Source organism: Ictalurus punctatus, chromosome 18, assembly GCF_001660625.3.
Source record: "Ictalurus punctatus breed USDA103 chromosome 18, Coco_2.0, whole genome shotgun sequence".
In the NCBI taxonomy this organism is placed as follows: Eukaryota; Metazoa; Chordata; class Actinopteri; order Siluriformes; family Ictaluridae; genus Ictalurus; species Ictalurus punctatus.
The window spans coordinates 24486399-24506398 of NC_030433.2; the positions used below are offsets into that span (position 1 = coordinate 24486399).

The 20000-nt window shown below is 41.0% G+C and overlaps 1 protein-coding gene across 1 annotated transcript in view; it reads left to right on the forward strand.

Annotated features, from left to right (window-relative positions):
* lars1b (leucyl-tRNA synthetase 1b) overlaps nucleotides 1–20000 on the forward strand; it is a 20980-nt gene that overhangs the window by 599 nt on the left and 381 nt on the right. The window contains exons 2-32 of the mRNA XM_017492815.2: nucleotides 291–406; nucleotides 992–1079; nucleotides 1175–1255; nucleotides 2046–2186; nucleotides 2796–2957; nucleotides 3608–3720; nucleotides 3816–3879; nucleotides 3985–4052; nucleotides 4578–4803; nucleotides 5638–5725; nucleotides 6857–6933; nucleotides 7047–7100; nucleotides 7652–7792; nucleotides 7900–7977; nucleotides 9321–9406; nucleotides 9798–9863; nucleotides 10718–10800; nucleotides 11567–11705; nucleotides 11872–12084; nucleotides 12397–12454; nucleotides 13345–13408; nucleotides 14042–14225; nucleotides 14385–14475; nucleotides 14895–15035; nucleotides 15649–15789; nucleotides 16051–16161; nucleotides 16351–16461; nucleotides 17428–17532; nucleotides 17753–17848; nucleotides 18819–18951; nucleotides 19517–20000. The exon at nucleotides 19517–20000 is cut by the window's right edge and continues 381 nt beyond it. Coding sequence (XP_017348304.1) covers nucleotides 291–406; nucleotides 992–1079; nucleotides 1175–1255; nucleotides 2046–2186; nucleotides 2796–2957; nucleotides 3608–3720; nucleotides 3816–3879; nucleotides 3985–4052; nucleotides 4578–4803; nucleotides 5638–5725; nucleotides 6857–6933; nucleotides 7047–7100; nucleotides 7652–7792; nucleotides 7900–7977; nucleotides 9321–9406; nucleotides 9798–9863; nucleotides 10718–10800; nucleotides 11567–11705; nucleotides 11872–12084; nucleotides 12397–12454; nucleotides 13345–13408; nucleotides 14042–14225; nucleotides 14385–14475; nucleotides 14895–15035; nucleotides 15649–15789; nucleotides 16051–16161; nucleotides 16351–16461; nucleotides 17428–17532; nucleotides 17753–17848; nucleotides 18819–18951; nucleotides 19517–19722 — 3525 coding nt within the window. The 3' untranslated portion in view covers nucleotides 19723–20000. The remainder of the gene's footprint in view (nucleotides 1–290; nucleotides 407–991; nucleotides 1080–1174; nucleotides 1256–2045; nucleotides 2187–2795; nucleotides 2958–3607; nucleotides 3721–3815; nucleotides 3880–3984; nucleotides 4053–4577; nucleotides 4804–5637; nucleotides 5726–6856; nucleotides 6934–7046; nucleotides 7101–7651; nucleotides 7793–7899; nucleotides 7978–9320; nucleotides 9407–9797; nucleotides 9864–10717; nucleotides 10801–11566; nucleotides 11706–11871; nucleotides 12085–12396; nucleotides 12455–13344; nucleotides 13409–14041; nucleotides 14226–14384; nucleotides 14476–14894; nucleotides 15036–15648; nucleotides 15790–16050; nucleotides 16162–16350; nucleotides 16462–17427; nucleotides 17533–17752; nucleotides 17849–18818; nucleotides 18952–19516) is intronic.

Genomic DNA, 20000 nt, shown 5'->3' on the forward strand with positions numbered 1-20000 from the left:
TGGAGCGATATTACACAAAATATCACATCACATCACGGTTCTCGGTACACGATATGTATCACGATATATTGGTTTTGCAACACATTTTTTTTTTTACAATTAAAGCATCACTACAAAGATATAATGATAATATAATATAGTATAATAATATACTATATTATAATAATATATCTCTCCCCCCCCCCCCCCAAGCAGGTATAGGTGTATCAGAATTCCCCTCCAAGATTAAAATATATATTAAGAAGCGTAAAGGAATTGATCTGAAGGTTTTTTTTGTTTGTTTTCATTAGGAACGAAAAGGAACAGCAAAGCTCGACTTCTTGAGGAAGATCGAGACGGACATCCAGAAGAAATGGGAAGAGGAGAACGCTTTCGAGAGCGACGCGCCGGTGGTGGAGGCGGAAACGTGAGTTTGTGTTGATATCACAAAAATGACACTAAGGCCAAAAGTTTGTGCACCCCATGACCATCAGACCAATATGTGGTTCTTACCAAAACTGTTACTACAAAGTTTAAAGCACACGGGTGTATAGAACGTCTCTGTACGCTGTAGCGTTACAAATTCCATAAGAACTAAGAATCCCAAACACCGTTCCAGCACGACACAAAGCGCACAAAAAGTGCGAGCTCCATGAAGACACGGTGTGTGAAGGTTGGAAGAAGGTAGAAGAACTCGAGTGTCCTGCACAGAACCCTGACCTCAACCCCACTGACTGGAACTGGAACTGGAACTGGAGTCTCCTCACATCAACATCAGCTCCTGATCTCAACCTCACTAATGCTCTTGTAGCTGAACGAACACAAATCCCCACAGCCACGCCCCAAAATCTAGTGCAAAGCCTTCCCAGAACAGTGGAGCGCATTATAACAGCAAACACAGAGGGAATAAATCTGGAACGAGACGTTCAACAAGAACATTTTGGCTGTATGGTGTATATTGTTCTAATGCTCTAATCCGTATCCGTTGTTTTTTTTTTCTTCTTCTTTCCAGTAAGAACAAGTACTTGGTTACCTTTCCTTATCCGTACATGAACGGGAAACTGCATCTCGGTCACACGTTCTGTCTGTCAAAGTGTGAGGTACGTGTATCTCATCGTATCCGGTGTTTATGGATGATTTCTGATGCATCAGCGTATAAGTACGTGGTGGTTGTTGATTAAAACATCTCTTGTAGTTTGCAGTGGGTTTTCAGCGCTTAAAAGGACGCCACTGCCTTTTCCCCTTCGGATTGCACTGTACTGGAATGCCTATTAAAGTAAGTAAAGGTGTAGAAATATCATATATATATATATATATATATATATATATATATATAAAAGTGTGTGTATATGTGCATATATCACCACTCTGTTGAATTCTAAGATCAGAATGTGTTGATTAGTTTCCTGTAACGGCGGCTCCGGCGGTCGTTCCCGGCTGTGACACCAATCACAGGTTTATATTAATGCGCTCGTTCCAATACGTTATTGTTTCTATAGCAACAGCTCGTTCGCAAGGACTATATACAAAGAGCGCTCTGTGTAAACGGATTACAAAACGCACGGGATCTGTAAGGAGATGTTTATTTAACATTTTACGGAAGGAGTCTCCAGTGTCTGTGATTTTATTTATTTATTTATTTATTTTTTTAATAGCATGCTGTAACAAGCGTGCATTTTTTTTTTTTTTTTTTTGTCTCGTTGAATTCAAGAGAAGGAACGACTGTTTATAGCTGCTATAACGTAAGCAAGAACAGGAACTAGCTTGTCTCGTGGACGCAGCTTAATGTTAAACGTAGCTATAAATGGTTAAAAAGGGCATTTTGTCACTCGTTAATAAGTGAAAATGTGTAATCGCCGTGGTGTAAGAGGAATAAAACACTTAGGGACGTGCTGTTTTAGGAGTATAATCCATTTTTGGGGTGGGAACAGTAACTGGGGCCGTATCACACCTCCCTGGCGTTGATTATTTTCCTGTAACAGCACTGTGTGAAGTGTGTTACGCTGTTCAGCGTGCTCTCTCCACCCTGCGTTTTGTGTACACGGAGTATTTTCTCGTCTCTGTAGGCCTGCGCGGATAAGTTGAAGCGAGAGATCGAGCTCTACGGAAACCCCCCGCGGTTTCCCGATGAAGACGAGGAGGAAGCAGAAGAGAAAACGAAGACCGCGGATGAGATTATCATCAGAGACAAGGCGAAGGGGAAGAAGGTGTTAATCACACCAGCGTTTCTCATGAGTCACTATTTTTAAAAAATATATATATTTTAATTTCAAAACAAAGGAAATGGTTTTACATTTTTGCTCAGGTGAAGTTCCACACCGTAAGAAAAGCAGTTTTAGTGGATTATTTATTTATTATTTTTATTTTCTTGCCTTAGGAAAGCATCTACAGGTGTAAAAATAACAGAAATTAAAAATCACATCAAGCAAAATAAATCTCATGTTCAGTAAAAGCCGTTTGTATTAATTAGATATGAAGGTAGAAGTAGGGCCGGGTGATGTGGCGATACGATCATATACGATCGGTTATACCCACAGTACCTGTGTAAGATGTTAAAATTTATTTTGCGATAAATTTTTCAAGTTGTTAGAGGAAAACCCCCGTTGTGTTATATCTTTATTTATTGTTTTATAAACAAACTGGTTTTTTTTTTATATAAAAAAGTTTAGTAAACTCTTGTGTACGAATAGTAAATTGTCTATTACGCATGAAATGCTGAGTCCGACGTTCCTTTACGTTAAAACCCACCTATGAGTATTTAATCTTTCAAATATATTATTATTAATATCGCATTCTCGTATTCATTTTTTCATCAGAGCAAAGCAGCTGCTAAAGCCGGCTCCTCCAAGTTCCAGTGGGACATCATGAAGTCTCTGGGCCTGAAGGACGAGGAGATCGTGAAGTTTTCTAACGCTGAGCACTGGCTGGATTATTTTCCTCCACTGGCATTGGAAGATCTGAAAAGGATGGGTGTGAAGGTAGACATCGAATAAATACATATATACACATACACCCATCAGACGTAACATTTAAAACCACTGACGGATGACGTGAGGGACGTTGATTATCTCGTTACAGAGGCACCTGTCGAGGGGTGGGATATATCAGGCATATATTAGGGATATATTAAGTGAACAGTCGGGTCTGGAAGTTGACGTGTTGGAAGCAGGAAAAATCAATATAGTATATTATAAATTACTACTAATAATATGATCATCACACTTTTCTGAGCTCATGCATGTGGTGATATTTTAATAATAATAATTTTTAAAAAATGGAAGCGCTAGGTGTGATGTTGGTACTTAAGCTTTAAAATGAAATCTTAAATATTCGTAATGTTCTTAAAATATATATTTCCGCCATCCTGCTCTCAGTCTCCGATATGGTGCACCATCGAAACGCCTCGTGAGTCATGATATTATATTGTGTGATGTATCGCTCTCCCCTGTATACTACCTGAAAGAAAGGTGTTTATACGAGTTATGAAATGAATTATGCTTCTGAAGTCAGAGATTTTGTCTTTCAAACATTGGTGGGGAAAAAAGAGCTGATCTTCAGATAAAATGCATCAATCTGCAACAACAACAACAACAACAAAGGCACAGCGTACAATGCTGTTGTGTTTCAGGTGGACTGGCGTCGCTCCTTCATCACCACCGACGTCAACCCTTTCTACGATTCCTTTGTGCGCTGGCAGTTTGTCACTCTGAGAGAGAGGAAGAAGATCAAGTTTGGGAAGCGGTGCGTCTCGTTTTTATCCCGTTTAAAGGTTGAGCTGAAATACAAATAAATTATAAAAAAAAGAAAATGTTTAAACGTGTCTTCTGATTTCGCAGGTACACGATTTACTCTCCGAAGGACGGACAGCCGTGCATGGACCACGACAGACAGACGGGAGAAGTGGGTTACTTCGACATAACTAAAAATCATTACGCTAACGATTAGCCGCAGGGAGTCGTGTTTTTTTCCTTTTTCTTTTTATTAATCTATTTTTATTAATTCCAGGGAGTCGGACCTCAGGAGTACACTCTTATTAAAATGAAGATGGTGGAACCCTATCCAGCAAAACTGAGGTACCTCAGATAACCCCGTGGAACCCTTCACACTTTTAACTCCTCCTTCTTTAAATATATATATTTACGACTTTATATCTCGACTACGTTGTCTAAACTGAAAATAAACAAACAAATAAATAAATAAATCTTCAACCCAACTTCTGACAACTGTTAATATTAGTTTATTCTTTTAGAACATTACAAAATTGTCTTAAGCGGTCAGTTACGGGTTTAGGTGTTTACAAAAAAGCCAAATTGTCTAAAGTACAGTACGGAGGTATGAATCAGCAGGGATAATTAGATGGTTGTGAAATTGTTGTCTATTTTCATGTCTTTTTTTTTTTTCTTTTTCTTTTCTTTAATTTGCCAGTTGAGCAGTTGTGTAAAATTGCGCGGTGTTGCTAATTTTCCGTCAGTGCTTCTAAAATTTGATCAAAGACAGGAAATCCTCCTTTAACGCGACCCCGGGGTGGGTGGGTGGACGCTCGCCCGTGTCACGTGACCTCCGTAAATGTTGCGTTCTGTCTTCGTTTTCCGCTTCAGCACCGTGAAAGGGAAGAAGGTGTTCCTGGTGGCAGCCACGCTGAGGCCGGAGACCATGTTCGGACAGACGAACTGCTGGATCAGACCTGACATGAAGTACGTGGCGTTTGACACGGTCGGCGGAGACGTGTTCATCAGCACGCAGAGAGCAGCCAGGAACATGGCCTACCAGGGCTTCACTAAGGAGAACGGAGTGGTGCCTGTAGTCACGCAACTCCTCGGCCAGGTTTCTACACGCTCTCTCTCACACACACACACACACACACACACATGCTTTTGTATATGCTCTGTCTATCTGATTGTGTGAACAATTTTTCTCTCTCTATCGATCTGTCTGGCTCTATGAGAAGATAGAAAAGCACGTTAGGTAGGTATGTACATCAGTAAAGAAGGTAACGTATTTTATGTAATAAACCACGATTCAGACGGAAAATGAATTCTGTCTGAAGATCAGAAGCGAGTGTGACCGAGTCTCCAGAACAACTCTTGCAGGTTGTCGAAGACGCTCGGGGAAATCCCGATACCGTTTTAATGATCAAACCTTTTCTCGCCAAATATTGACATTGTTTACTGTTGTTTACGACACTGTCAGTATTTTTGCCTTACAGTATTTCTTTAGGGCGTGAAGACTTTTGCATAGTGCTGTATACCTTTTATAGAGATAGAGGAAGAATTGGCACTGAATTATCTCTGCTAAGATCATACATCTCGTACATCGCGTACATCTCCCTCTTCGTCTCGCTCTGTCAGTCTTTATTTTGTTCCACGTATCTGTAGATCTGCAGTTCAAGTAGATCTCTTCACGTGATGCATTTCGAGATTTGTAGTTAATCACAGAATCACACGAAAGACAACGGCTGCTATAAATCACTAAAAATCAATGCGATTGGCTCGTTCTAACTTCAACACACAACCCCTGCCGTGCAGCGTTGCGCAGCTACAGAACACCTCGTCTTAGTTTGTGTGATTCATTTGGTTGACGTAAGCGCTTGCGCTTGACGATAATATTCTCATGCTGTGCGCCCTGATAAAAACGTTCTGCGCTATATTTCCTCCCCAGGACATCCTCGGCTGCGCCCTGAACGCTCCTCTCACCACGTATAAGACCATCTACGCCCTGCCCATGCTCACCATAAAGGAGGATAAAGGTACGCGCCTCTCGTTTTCATTTTAGCAGTTATGACGTTGTTATTCATTTAAAAAAAAAAAAAGAAACTTAGAAACTTAAACTTGCTGTTCTTAGAAACCGACATAAAAATACACCATAAAAATACACCGTGCAACATGCAAGTTCTACCAACTTTTTAAAATTAGTTTTAAAGTAGTAGTAGTTTTTAAAATTGATTAACTTTAATGCAAAAGAAAACGGTACTGACTGTACCATGATTAACGTACGAATATTAATATATATTAACTGTTAATAAATATTAAAGTAAGTAAAAGGTATATACATCCAGACTGAACCAAAAAGTAGCGCTCCAAATAACAAATAAAAATAGAGATGTCCAAAACGAATAATAATCAAAAAGACAACACTTCAAATAACACCACAAAATTAGTCAGTAATAGTTTTTATTTCCCCTCTAGAGGCCGCTCCTGTACAGTATAACAACGGCAATTAAATCGGTGAGACAGAAATGTGAGAAAATGGCCGAAAAGTAGTTTTAGGATGAGTAGAATGTAGCGATGAGTCGTTCAGGAAAGAGTCGGTTCTTTAACGTGAACCAGGAGACCCGAGTACGTGTGTCGGTGTAGTTAATGTCGAATGAATCTTCTCGATGAAGCTCAGACACAATAAGATTAGCGCAGGGGTTCTTACACATTCGCAGTACCTTGTAGATTTGGCAGTTATTTAAATGGTTTTTATGAAATGCTACGCACGGTAACGTTCATTTGCACCGTTTCCTTCCCATGTGCTCAAGAGAACAAAATCGCCACTTCCTGGAAAAAAAACGTCGTGTCTCGTTCTCCGCCATGTTTACTTTTCTGAGACGATTATCCGATCACGTGATTTGTTGAATCGAAGTCACATGACTTTTTTTATTTTTATTTTTGGATGCACATCGAGCAGTTTATTCCATCGTAGTTTTACGCGTGTCTTTTGATCAAATAAAAAAAAAAAAATCCCCGCCTCAATTGAGCACGTAAGATTTCTATGCGCATTTTGGAGATTTTATTCCCGTCTGACGTTTCCAGAACACAGATATCTCAAAACTCGCGTCAGAAATATGTGTACGGAATCGTAGTTAACGTGACGAGGTCTTGTTTTTCGACCGTAGGAACGGGGGTAGTGACCAGCGTGCCGTCGGACGCTCCAGATGACATCGCAGCGCTCAGAGACCTCAAAAAGAAAGCGGTGATTTTTATCTCTTGATTTTTTGCTTCTTAAGCATCTTTATTTTGTGAGGAAATGCTCTGGTTGTTGGAGGATGACGTTACATACCAAATGGCTGCTTGTTTATTCTCCAGGCTCTGAGAGAGAAGTTTGGGATTAAAGATCACATGGTCCTTCCTTTTGAACCGGTAAGTGGCGTCACGCAGCCCGGGTGTGAACCTCGCTGTGCTTTTCCACAGGTGTGGTGTTCGCTAATGGCGTGGAGTGAATGATCTGACTCTGAATCGACTCCCTGCGGGAAGTGAACCGCTGCATGCCGTGCGTTTTGGGTTGCGAGTGTGTGTTTTGTAGACGTTGAGCTGCTAACCTGAACCAGAGCGACGTGTTCTGGAGATTTGCTCAGATGAACTAAAAAGAGATTATAAATCCTGGACGTGATGCACGAAATGTTTTAAACTAGTTCTTTATAATATAATCGTTATATATCTGTAATGTTTTGTGCATCAGCTTACTGATTTGTTCACTCGTGCTCCATCGTTGTGTTTCTGACCGTCGGCCCTACACACCCTTCAGACCTTTTTGGTCCGTTTATTTACGTGCAGTGAGAAAGCAAACCAAAGAGCGAGCAAGAACCATTACGTTTGAGCTCTGACTTGGACTCGAGAACCAGATTAATCGTTCTAAAAAGCATGTTTAGGTTCTGGGTAGTGCTGGAGAATGATGTCCTTTGCCGTTCCAGGTTCCCATCATTGAGATCCCTGGCTACGGAAACCTGTCGGCTCCTCTGGTGTGTGACGAGCTGAAGATCCAGAGCCAGAATGATCGAGAGAAGCTGGCTGAAGCCAAAGAGAGAGTCTACCTCAAAGGCTTCTATGAAGGGGTGAGACTGGAACATTTTGGGATTTTGGGGACGTGTATAAAATTAAAAACGAGTCATTTAGTGCTGACTGTATCATGTTTTCGTTGTTGTTGTTGTTGTTGTTGCAGGTTATGTTGGTTGACGGTTTTAAAGGGCAGAAAGTTCAGGATGTGAAGAAGCCGATTCAGAAGATGATGATTGACAAGGTTTTTTTTTCTTCTTCTTCTCCCCCCCTCCCCCTTTTCATGCTCTGTAGTTTTGAGTGCATCACTGCGCTGTTTTTGTGCACCACACCCCACTGCGGTCCTCACATTTAGCATCGTAATAGTCTTCAGGTACTATTTCTTGAAATAGTTTGATTTATTTTAAGTGTGAAGGAGATGGCTTATTAATTCGAGACAAAACTAATGCAGACATTTTCCTTCCCACTTTGTACTCCTCCAGAACCGTGCATTGCCTTGTAATAAAATGACTTTCTTGAAATCAGCATGTCGACAGGACTAGCACTCACGCGTGCTTCGAGAGAAAGGCGTCGGTTTTGTGACGTTGTCACGGCGCACATCCGGCCAAATCTCTCTCCGATTCACGTCGATCATGAGTAAAGAGTCAAGTTGTGTGTTAATGTTTGCGTAAGACAAACGCCGATTTTCTTCGTACTTGCGTATGTATCATCACCGTAAAGTACGAAGCACTTTCCCGACGCCGCTCGTTTGCATGTAGCGACGCCCAAAAAACTGACAGACTGCTGGGAGCACGAAATGAGCGATCAGGGTAAAGACTGAAAAACAGAAGTGGAAGTGATTTTGACTCGCTTCTACACCCGGAAAAATATTTAATAATGTAATCATAGTAGTAATCGAAATCCTCCATCAGCTGAGGCGTTTGCTTACGGCTTGTGGCTCTGCGCGGACAGACAGACAGACAGATGGACGGACAGACCTGACCTCCGTTTGTATGCCACCGTTTCTTTTATCATATCCGAAAGATTTGTTTTATTTGTCTTAATTTACAGATGTGTGTCCGCTCGCTTTTTATATATTTTTATATTCTTTAATTAATGCCAATAAAATAAACGCACTGGTTTTCCCTGAATGTTCTGGATGGAGCTCGGGGGCCCGGAGCGAGTGAACTAGCACGAGGACGTGTTTCTGATCGAGACGCCGAAGCTCTTCTCTGGATAAGGACGTCTGCTAAACGCCGTAAACGTCATAAACATAAACAGTTTAAAGCGCACACTATATCCCGGATATAAAAGTGCAGTAATCCATGCGGATGATATGATCTGGAGTCGATCAGGTCCTCTAGTCGAGTTAATCTGTGCCGGAGTCCCGTTAAAAGTCTTGTTTTCTTTCTAGAAGGACACATTTGCCGAAACATACGACTCTAATTAGTAAATAAATAGCACATGAAAGTCGGTCTTGTGAGTGTTTTGTTTTTTGTTGTGTTTTCTTGGTCATGTATACGGTGCGTTCTTTGAGGAGCTGTTTTTATGAGTTTTTTTGTACGCGGTTGTTTGCAGTAAACATCTTTTTATTCATTCTGTGCTCAGGGCGAGGCTTTGATTTACATGGAGCCTGAAAAGCAGGTGATGTCTCGCTCGGCTGATGAGTGCGTGGTGGCTCTTTGTGATCAGTGGTGAGTGGATTTTAAACCCTGACGTTTTATCGAAAACAGTAAAAGCTTGTTTAGCGAGCAGAGGCTAATATTACTTTTCTGAAACACGGTCACAGGAAGGTGTAATGTGGAAAAGACTCACTGTAATGATTAAAAATAGTCCTGATAACCGAGCGCTGTTCCACTTTCTCCCTGTTGGTGTTAATACTGTTGTTTTTTTTTTTTCCTTCTTCTTTTTCTTTTGTTTTTTTTTTTCCCTCTATTTTTTTCCCCCCTTTGCTGCTCTTGTCTAGACGATCAGCCCACGTTAGAACTTTCAGCAGCGCTCTTCTGAGATTTTAGTCTGGCTAGAATCACCATACCTCTTCATCTTTCTTTTGTTCCTCACACGTTCATGTTTTACCTGCGACAGGTATCTGGATTACGGAGACAAGGAGTGGAAGCAGCAAGCCGTCACTGCTCTGGAGTCTCTGGAGACGTGAGTTCATTTCAGAGGACGAAAATCCCGACTTTATTTCATTTTATAGCACTTTGAGTTAAAATGCCAACACGCTTTACAGAAAGAGTAAGAGTAAGACACTTTATCATGGTGTTCAATACAACAAAGTTGAGCGTGACCACTCTCAGAAAGCAGCAAATGACACTTAAAATGAAGGAGTTTAAAAATATTGAATTAAGAAGTAAAAAGAAATACTTTAAAACATATAGAAATACTGCACACGAGTATATCGCGCTCGATTATTGAAATGTGTATACATTGCACATTGATGAAAGAATAAAAATAAGACAATAAACAGTATCTATAAGGCTAGAAGAAATAAATATAAATAAATGAATGTTACAAAGTGGGGGACAAAATTCTATTTATATATAAAACGCAAAATAACAAAAAAAATGCTGATTCGACACCCCGGATCAGTACCGGATCAGTACCGGATCAATACCAGCCAAAAAAAAAAAAGATTCTGATATTGAAGGAAAAAAAGACTCAATTAGAGTTGATCCTGTAATATGTGGAAAAGATTGGAACTGGAAATGATTTTCATTTTTAACTGCAAATGTTTCAAGTACATTTAAAAATCTTTAACTGATTGTTTTTTTTTTTCATTCTTTATTTTTTTTAAAGCTACGGTTTTGTGTAAACCCCTGTATTTATAAGTGCGTCAGTTCAAAACAGTCATTTTAAAGATTTGTTAAAGCATAAGTCACTTTACTTCACAGTATACTGATACACAATCATAATTACAATCATATCACACCTCTGTTATTCATTTATAACGCTTTTAAACACACACACACACACACACACACTCTGCTCTGGATGTTTTGCAGATTTTGTGATGAGACCAGGAAGAACTTCGAGGCCACGCTCGCTTGGCTTCAAGAACACGCCTGCTCCAGAACATACGGTCTAGGTAAACGCGGTCTCTCTGCACGTCCGTGTCTGGAACAGCGATCCAGTAACGATGTAGTCAGTCTGATTAATCCGAGTTTACTCTGGAGTTGATGTTGAGTTTTTTGGGTTTTTTTTTTTATAACCGATACCGATTCTCTGCATGTTTATGCGCCCGACAGAAACAGTATTTATTTATTTATTGTTTTGCTTCTGTTTTCGACACACTGATAACACCACTGAACTGAACAAACTGTTTTATTTATAACAATTTTGTCAATTTCGATTCCTCCTCGCATTTAAAACCATAGATAACCACTCCTATTTATACACCAATAAATAGAGGGGTCTGAAAGAGTGCAAAAAATAAAGTGCACTGTTACTAAACTGCCTGTTTTTTTTTGTTTTGTTTTTAATAAATACATTTTATTAAATTTCTGATGAGGTACTGAACTGTACAGTACTGAACTGACCTGAACTAAAGAACCCTCCTCACACACGTCAAGTCTTACTGAAGTACATTTGGAGTAACTAAAAAATATATAAAAATGTGGTTTGGGGCAAAACTGAAAATCTCATTTCATCAGTCCGTTGTTGTTGTTGTTGTTGTTGTTGTTGTTGTTGCTCTTCACTTCCTCATCATGTCGAGTTCTTTTTACAAACTTTAAAAAAAAAATGTTCATCTTAATTCTGCTCGTGCGCCGCTCCTCTCTGTGGTTCACCTGCAGATTTCCCCAGACAGGTGTTGATTTCTTTTTGTTTTTTTATTTTTATTCTCCCGCCCGTAGGTACACGCTTGCCGTGGGACGAACAGTGGCTCATCGAGTCTCTGTCAGACTCCACCATCTACATGGCTTACTACTCCGTAGCCCACTTACTGCAGGGAGGAGTCCTCAATGGACAGGGACCCTCACCTCTGGGAATCAGGTACTGTTATTTCTGTCCGTTCTCTGTTTCTGTTTGTCCGTCTGCTTGTGATGGGATTTATTTTCGTTTTTTTTTTTAATTTAAAGCCGACGTGCGTGAGAAACATATTTGCGCCGCTAGATTATGTTAAGCTTCTCCCAAATGAAATCTGCGTCTCATTTTCCAGACCAGAACAGATGACCAGAGAGGTGTGGGACTTCATCTTCTTCAAATCAGCTGCCTTTCCCAAGACGGACATCCCTAAGGAGCATCTGCAGAGGCTGAGGAGAGAGTTTGAGTACTGGTACCCTGTGGATGCCCGTGTCTCTGGGAAAGACCTAGTACCAAACCATCTCTCCTACTACCTGTACAACCATGTGGCCATGTGGCCCGAGGACAGGTGTGTACCGATTTATCATTAGAACATCTGAATCATGGAGATTGAGCTTCTTCTAGTGGATCTGGTACTGGAGATTGATCGTAGGAGTCTTTTAGGGTTTAAATACGGCTGTATAACTGGGATATGGTTCATGATGATATCTCTTGAGGTTCTTGAACATTTACAGAAAGTCTCGTGGTTTCTCTTCAGGTTCTGTTGTACGACTCTTAAAGCATCTTTATTTTAGCTCAAGATGTGATTCTCGTTATATCTCGCGTCATGTCTCTGAGCTGTTGAAGCAAACGTTTTAAAAGGAGTGTTTTATTCTCGCAGCGGAAAGTGGCCCAGAGCGGTTCGCGCCAACGGACACCTTCTGTTAAATTCTGAGAAGGTTGGTCAATCCTTTTTTTTTTTCTTCTTTCTTTTCTCCCTCTTCACAATATCGTTAATCTCGGCTCTTGGAGTGTTAAGTCAGATGTAATTCTAACATCTGGATATATAGTAAGAACATGCTGTAGCGAGATGTTCGTACATCCCTACTGTGCTGAGTCCCTTCCTGTTCTCACTTGCGTCATAGCAGCTATTAACATTCTCTCTCTCTCTCTCTCTCTCTCTCTCTCTCTCTCTCTCTCTCTCGCGCTCTCTCAAAAAAACCCACAGCATGTCATTTTACAGAGAAACCAGAAAGTGTAAACTCCTCTGTCCTGAGCACTTTCCCGTGCTGGGAAACTTTGCAAAGCACCGTGACTGTTACAAAGCACTGGAACTGGAGACTCCTTCCATAAACATTAAATAAACACCTCCTAACAACAAAAAATAGAACATCGCCACATCTAAGATTTCACGTTTTTTCTTTGTTAAACGACACGCCTTTTTCAATCTGTTTATTGTTAGTTTTAGGTTAAGTGGCACGTCCGACGTGTACGTGAACGGGCTGTTACTATAGAAACCATAACGCATTAGAACGAGCGTGTTGAAATAAACCTGCCATTTATGATGCAGCCGGACCGAGTGTCTGAGACGTGCTGTTATACAGAATAATAATAATAATAATAATAATAATAATAATAATAATAATAATAATAATACACAACTTCTAACCAATCAGATTTAAGAATTCAGCCATGCTGTGGTATAATGAATAGTAAATTAACTGAATAACGAATGTACGTATATAAATAAACATCTTCATCTGAGGTAAAGTGTTCTAGTTACGATATTAGTATGTGGTGTAAAGTTCCTTAAAAATATGATCGACTGATCTGTTTTTGTCTTCGCTAGATGTCCAAATCCACGGGCAACTTTCTCACCCTGTCTCAAGCGATTGAGAAGTTCTCTGCAGACGGTACGTGCTCCGAAACATCGCCCATCACTTCCCTCTTCCCGACGACGGCCTCGTTTTTGTCTTAGCTCCTCCGGAAAGACGGGAAGGCGCGTCAGCAGTTTACTTTTCAGATCTAAAATCTGTTCCTTTTCATAAGACAGAAAGACAGAAGGGAAGCTTTTTTTTATTTATTTTTTTTTTGTTATTTGTTTATTTATTTATTTTTAAATTTTGGTTTGTTTTTGAAGTTTGGAGGCCGACTGAACAGAAAACGCTTTCCCAAAGGAGTGAGTGTTGAAATCGGTCCATCTGGAGAGGAGTACAGACGTCTGCCGAGTCCTCATTAGTGTGTGTGTGTGTGTGTGTGTGTGAGTGAGAGAGCTCGTCTCTGTTATTTATGGAAAATATGACTAGTATTGTGAGCCTGCTTTTCTTGCCTCCTTTCCATCTTCTTTAACATATTAGGGTGGTATTTTTATCGTTTATGCTTTACAGGGATTTTACTTCACAGAAAATGAATCTTAAAATAAAAAACACCACCTGATTTAAGAATCCAACCTCACTGTGCTGTAACTCCTCTCACGTGATAAAGGAAATAAGAACGATGTAAAATAACTCTTTATGGCTGTTCATATTCATCGCTGTCCTCCGCAGGTATGCGCTTGGCTCTTGCTGATGCCGGAGACACCGTAGAAGACGCGAACTTTGTAGAGGCCATGGCCGACGCTGGCATCCTGCGTCTCTACACCTGGGTGGAATGGGTCAAAGAGATCATCTCCAACCAGAACAATCTGAGAACCGGGCCTGCCGACACGTTCAACGACCGAGTGTTCGCCAGGTAATCATCACTGCGCCGTTCTGTGGGACACTGGGTCCGGGTGTGTTCTTGCTGTTATGAGGGGTGTTGTATCCGTACAGAAGCTGCGGGTCGTTTGGAGGTCATCTGGTGAAAAAAAAACTATTCTTTATTTTTTATGGTTTCATTCCGTGTTTACAGTGAAATGAACTCGGGGATTATTAAAACTGAGCAGCATTATGAGAGGATGATGTACAAGGAGGCACTGAAGACTGGATTCTTTGAGTTTCAGGTAACACACACACACACACACACACACACACACACACACACACACGAGATTCATTCCATTCATTCCAGCATCTGATCAATTATTTATTATTAAAACACACATTCATCTGTATTTTAAAGCTCTGTTATTATGTTTTTGTTTTATTATTCAAACACATATACAGGTGACTTTTTATTGTATATATTTTTTAGATACTTTTTTTTTTCTTTCTTTCAATTCTGTTCCTATTTAATGTGTATTCTTTCCTATCTGTTTTTTGTGTAATTGAGCTGCTGTGACTAGGGAATTTCCCCAGTGTGGGATCAATAAAGTTTCTTATCTTACAATCAAAGTAGACTTTCTCCTTAAATTTATATATATATATATATATATATATATATATATAGCTTAAATTTGTACTCTATTATTTCTTCTCCTAGGCAGCTAAGGATAAATACCGGGAGCTGGCCATCGAGGGAATGCACAGAGACCTGGTGTTCCAGTTTATTGAGAACCAGACCCTGCTGCTGGCTCCGATCTGCCCTCACCTGTGCGAGTACACCTGGGCCCTGCTCGGAAAGGTGAGCGACAGTACGCTTAACTTGAAAATGTTCCGGTTTTAATTGTGGAATCATCAATGTGGAAGCCATCAAGTCTAAGTTCATCGAAATCAAAACAGCCCGAGACTGACCAAAGTGCTGTACGGCAAACACAATAAAACTGTGCTAGAATACGATCAATTAAAAATAACTCGCTAAATAAATCAGTGAAAAGCCAAAGGAAAAAGCTTTAAGAAGTGGTTTAAAAATCAGTATGGACATAACGTCCCTTGTAGTAGGTTTGGTGTGAGTTGGTGTTTGGGTTCGGGTTAGCGGTTAGTCCATCATTTTTTATGAATATTTTCGAGAAACTAATAAAAACACCAGAACAGTTATTTTTCTTCAGACAGTAGTACTGCCCCCACTGCTTCCAGAAAGAGAACAGGGTTGGGACCCAAACTTCCATTTAACTCTGCTGAAAACCCATCAGCGCACGTTAGAAAGGAATCATTTTGGATCGGTGCTGAATCGTATCGGGTCGGATCAATAGCGAATCGTTCTGTATCGTGTCGCCTGAAAGACGCCCCTAAGACGAGACGTGCTGGTTTTAAAACCGATGCTCTGTTTATTTCCTGGTCTGTCCTCTGTTTTGCAGACGGAATCGTTGATGAAGGCCAGCTGGCCAGCGGCCGGTCCGGTGGACGAGGTTCTGATCCGATCCTCACAATACCTGATGGAGACGGCCCATGACCTGCGCCTCCGCCTCAAAGCCTACATGCAGCCTGCCAAGAGCAAGGTGTGTGTGTGTGTGTGTGTGTGTGTGTGTGTGTGTGTTTCTGATTACACTACCCAGGACTGCTACAGAATCTTTCTCTGATGATTTCTAATCCATTTAGTGATGTTTTTAAAAAAAAATATATATATATAAAACCACACACTTACCTTTTACCTTCTAAATATTTACCTCATATTTGCCTTTTAATTACTGTACTGTGAGGTAAAGTGCTGCTGATGAAGTTGTACCGATTCATTTCAGTTTTGCACTTTGTCCTCATAGAAAGGAGACAACAAACCACCAGCCAAGCCTTCTCACTGCACGGTGTACGTGGCAAAGAGTTATCCGCCCTGGCAGCACAGCGCCCTCTCTCTCCTGGCCAAACACTACAAGGTAAAGCTGTTTTAATGTCAGGTTTGTTCTGTAGACGGTGTATGTGAACGAGCTCGTGCTCAGAACTCTAAACGTTCTGTTTTTAATAGTCCGGGACGTGTTTAGCGTTCAGAAAGTGCTCGGAGATGTGCGATGTAAGACGGTTTGGATCTCGCTGCAAGGATGTCTTGTTTACTTTTTGGTTCTTAGAACAACAGTGGAACTCTTCCTGACAATAAGGTGATTGCGGTGGAGCTGGGCGCCATGCCGGAGCTGAAGAAGTACATGAAGCGCGTCATGCCGTTTGTGGCCATGATCAAGGTACTGATGTGCAAACGACCCCATGCTTCTCTGGAAAAGGGAATAAATTCAACATAATCTAAAGTATCGAAGGAGTCGATTTCGTGCCGTCGAATGACCTCACTGTTCATCGCTGTTGAATTCTGGATTCTGATTGGTCTGAAGGTGTCGATTAATTTTCACAGGTTTAGGTATGCGCTCGTCCTTATACGTTTTTATCTGTCTAGATGTCGATATGATCACATTTTCTGCGAAGAGATAGCATTTTAACATTTGCGGAAGGAGTCTCCAGTGCCAGCGCTTTGTAACGGTCTGTGAGTTTGTGTTTTCCGACGTCTTCAGGACAGAGAGAGAGACAGAGAGACAGACACATAGACAGTGAGGCAGACAGAGAGACAGGGAGAGAGAGAGAGAGAGAGGAAAAAGAGATGCTGCTGAGGGAAGGAGTGTTTCTAGCTGCTGTAACATAAGTGAGGACAGGAACGTAAAAAAATGTGTTCATTAATCAGTGAAAAATTGTAATCGTTGAAATTTACCGTCATATAAAAAGAACTCAACATTAGGGGGCGCGCGGTTATAAGGAAATGATCATTTACAGGGTGGTAACAACGACTGCGTCATCACACCGTCTGGCGTTGATTGTTTTCCTATAACCGCACACACCAAAGTGTTTTATTCCTTCCATAGTATTAGAAATGCAGCTGAAAGGGAACTTGTGCTGCTCAGTGTACATTTATATAGTTCTTTGTATCGTGACTTGAGTTTTTGTATGATTGGGTTAGTTTAATATCATGAGATAGGATTAATTAATTAGTAACAGTAACTAAGAAGCCTTCTGATTAGTAATCTAGAGCGTACACAGAGAGGAGCATGTTTACACCGGGTGTATAATACTGTGTAAACAGAACGCTGTGTTGAGACAGCTCTGTTGACTGTGTGTGTGTGTGTGTGTGTGTGTGTGTGTGTGTGTGTGTGTGTGTGTGTCAGGACAACCTGGAGAAGAGCGGGCCAAGGGTGCTGGAGCTGCAGCTGGAGTTTGATGAGCGAGCAGTCCTGCTGGAGAACATTGTTTATCTCACCAACTCTCTGGAGGTAGGAAGCCGAACAGCTGTGCATAAAATATGATGAGTTGGTGTGTACTAGCCGAGTGGCTACTAAATAAAGAAAAAGATTGTAGGTATTACTCTCAAACCTCTTCATAAGTCTTAGTTATATTACGCTCGCTCGTACCGCGCTGCCGAATCAGATCGGTAGAATTAGGCGTGTGTTAAGTCGTTAGTTTTACGTGAACTCTTTGTTTTTCTCTCTGTAGCTGGAACAGATCGATGTCCTGTTTGCCTCCGAAGGGGACGATAAAGTGAAGGAGGACTGCTGTCCAGGAAAACCCTTCAGCGTGTTCAGATCAGAGGTAACGCAGATCGTTTCACCCACACGCCCCGCGGTGTTAATGCGGCCGGACGCCGGGTGTCTGACTTCACTCAGGGACATGGAGTCGCGTTTAATGCCGAGAAGTGAAGGAAAAGAACAGAATTACTGTCTGATTTATATTTCAGCATTCTTCAGTATGAAGTGAAAAATTGTTGTCGTGTTCTGAAAGTAGCAGTGATGAGAAGCAAGCGTAGATCTGTGGGGTCCAAGCACTCCTCACAAATAGTGCCTCCAGTGGCCAAGTTTCATAGCGCAATAAAGACATCATAGATGAACATACTGTTGAACGTTTTCGTGACGATGGTAGCTGTGTGAAATGCCTAGTGAAAGGCTGATTGATTGGCTGACAGCAACCAAGTGTTCGAAATAATCACCGTTAAAAATCAATCCATCATTCAAAAGGGCTCCACCTTGTTCGATTTGATTGACATTTTGCAGCCATATTGTTTAACATAATTTCTGAGGTTCTAGTCTGGACTCGTCTGCAAAAGTACGTCTCGCATATTATGCAAATTAGCAAAATAAAATCCATCATGGTGGAAGTTAGTGGGCGGGGCCTAGATCTATTTGGCTGTTCGGGGGGGTGGGGATGGGGGTTAAGTGTAGGGTTTATGGCTGTTGAGATAAGGGCCATAATGTAAATGCTTGCACTATTTATGCTGATTGAGGCTCAAATCGATTGCTTGTGTAGGGGCTACTACCTCTAACGTCTACTGCGACTTACAGTTTGGTCTGCTTCTGCTACATGCTCGGACCCCTAGTAGTAGTAGTAGTAATAGTAGTAATAATAATAATAATAATAATAATAATAATGGGAACGTATGTATTGTCTTTTATACAGCAATTGTTAACACTTCAATTGTGAGACGCTGATTTTTATTGAAAATGGTTGTGGATTAACGATTTAACCTGTTGTCTCTTTTTTCCACCCCCTGGTCCCCCCCCCGTAGCCTGGCGTGTCGGTGTGTCTGCTGAACCCTCAGCCGTTCAACGGACTTTTCTCCTCTCAGATCCACATCCGTCAGGGAGACACCAAGGACAGCATCACTCGCAGACTGCACAAAGCCAACAGAGGCATCAAAGGTGAATCTGTGAGAACTAAAACCACCTGCACTCGAGCTGCACTGAGTTTAATTACACACTTAAAGAGTTTCATCGTTTTAAAATTGGTTTAAATAGTCATATCATGTTTGAAATGACTAAATGAAAGGAATAATCACTAATCAAATGAGGCAAAAATTCTAGGCAAAAAGCGTGTCTACTTTGAAGATGCTAAAATACTAAATTATTTTGATTTATTTAGGATTTTTTTTTTTTTTTATCACAATGTGATTCCCATAGTTCCATTTGTGTTACTCCAGAGTTTTGATGACTTTTATTATTATTATTATTATTATTATTATTATTATTATTCTAAAATGCGGGGAAATAACAATAAAGAACGCGTGTGTGTAAAACGGTAGTGTACAGGTAATAACGATGTGTTGAAACTCGTGATTATGAGCGCAGCTCTACTTGGAGCAGCAGAAACTGGCGATTACGAACGCGGTGATATAAAAGTCAACGTTCTGCACGACGTTTAATTCCGAAACAGAAACGGGCCTCTCTCAGAAAACTTTCTAAAGCTCTTAACCTTTTTCTCTCTCAGATTTAACCAAAGTGAAGCTGATGCGTTTTGAAGACCCGCTGCTCGGCCCTCGCAGAGTTCCCGTGTTGGGGAAAGAAGAACACGGCAAACTGGCCATCTCGGAAAAGTGCGTGTTCCACGTCGACCTGGAGGAGAAGAAGGTGCGTCTGATTGACAACGGCCTCACGGTGGACGTCGGAGATACTCTCGTTTACTTGATCGAGTGAGATCTGCGAGGGAAAAGCCGCCAGCGCCGTTTTCTACAGATTCTTAAATGGCTGTTGTAGCTTCAGCCGGTGATGGTGTCAAAATGCTAATGCTAAAACAGACTGACTACACTGCAAAAATAATGTCTTAGCAAGTAAAAATATCCCGAATACAAGATGATTAAACCTATTTGACTGATTTCAGACCGAATGTCTGCAGGTAATTTCACTTCTTTCTAGAAATAAATGCGTAAAATTAGCAGAAGGATCTGCCAGTGGAACAGCATAATGTCAAGCTT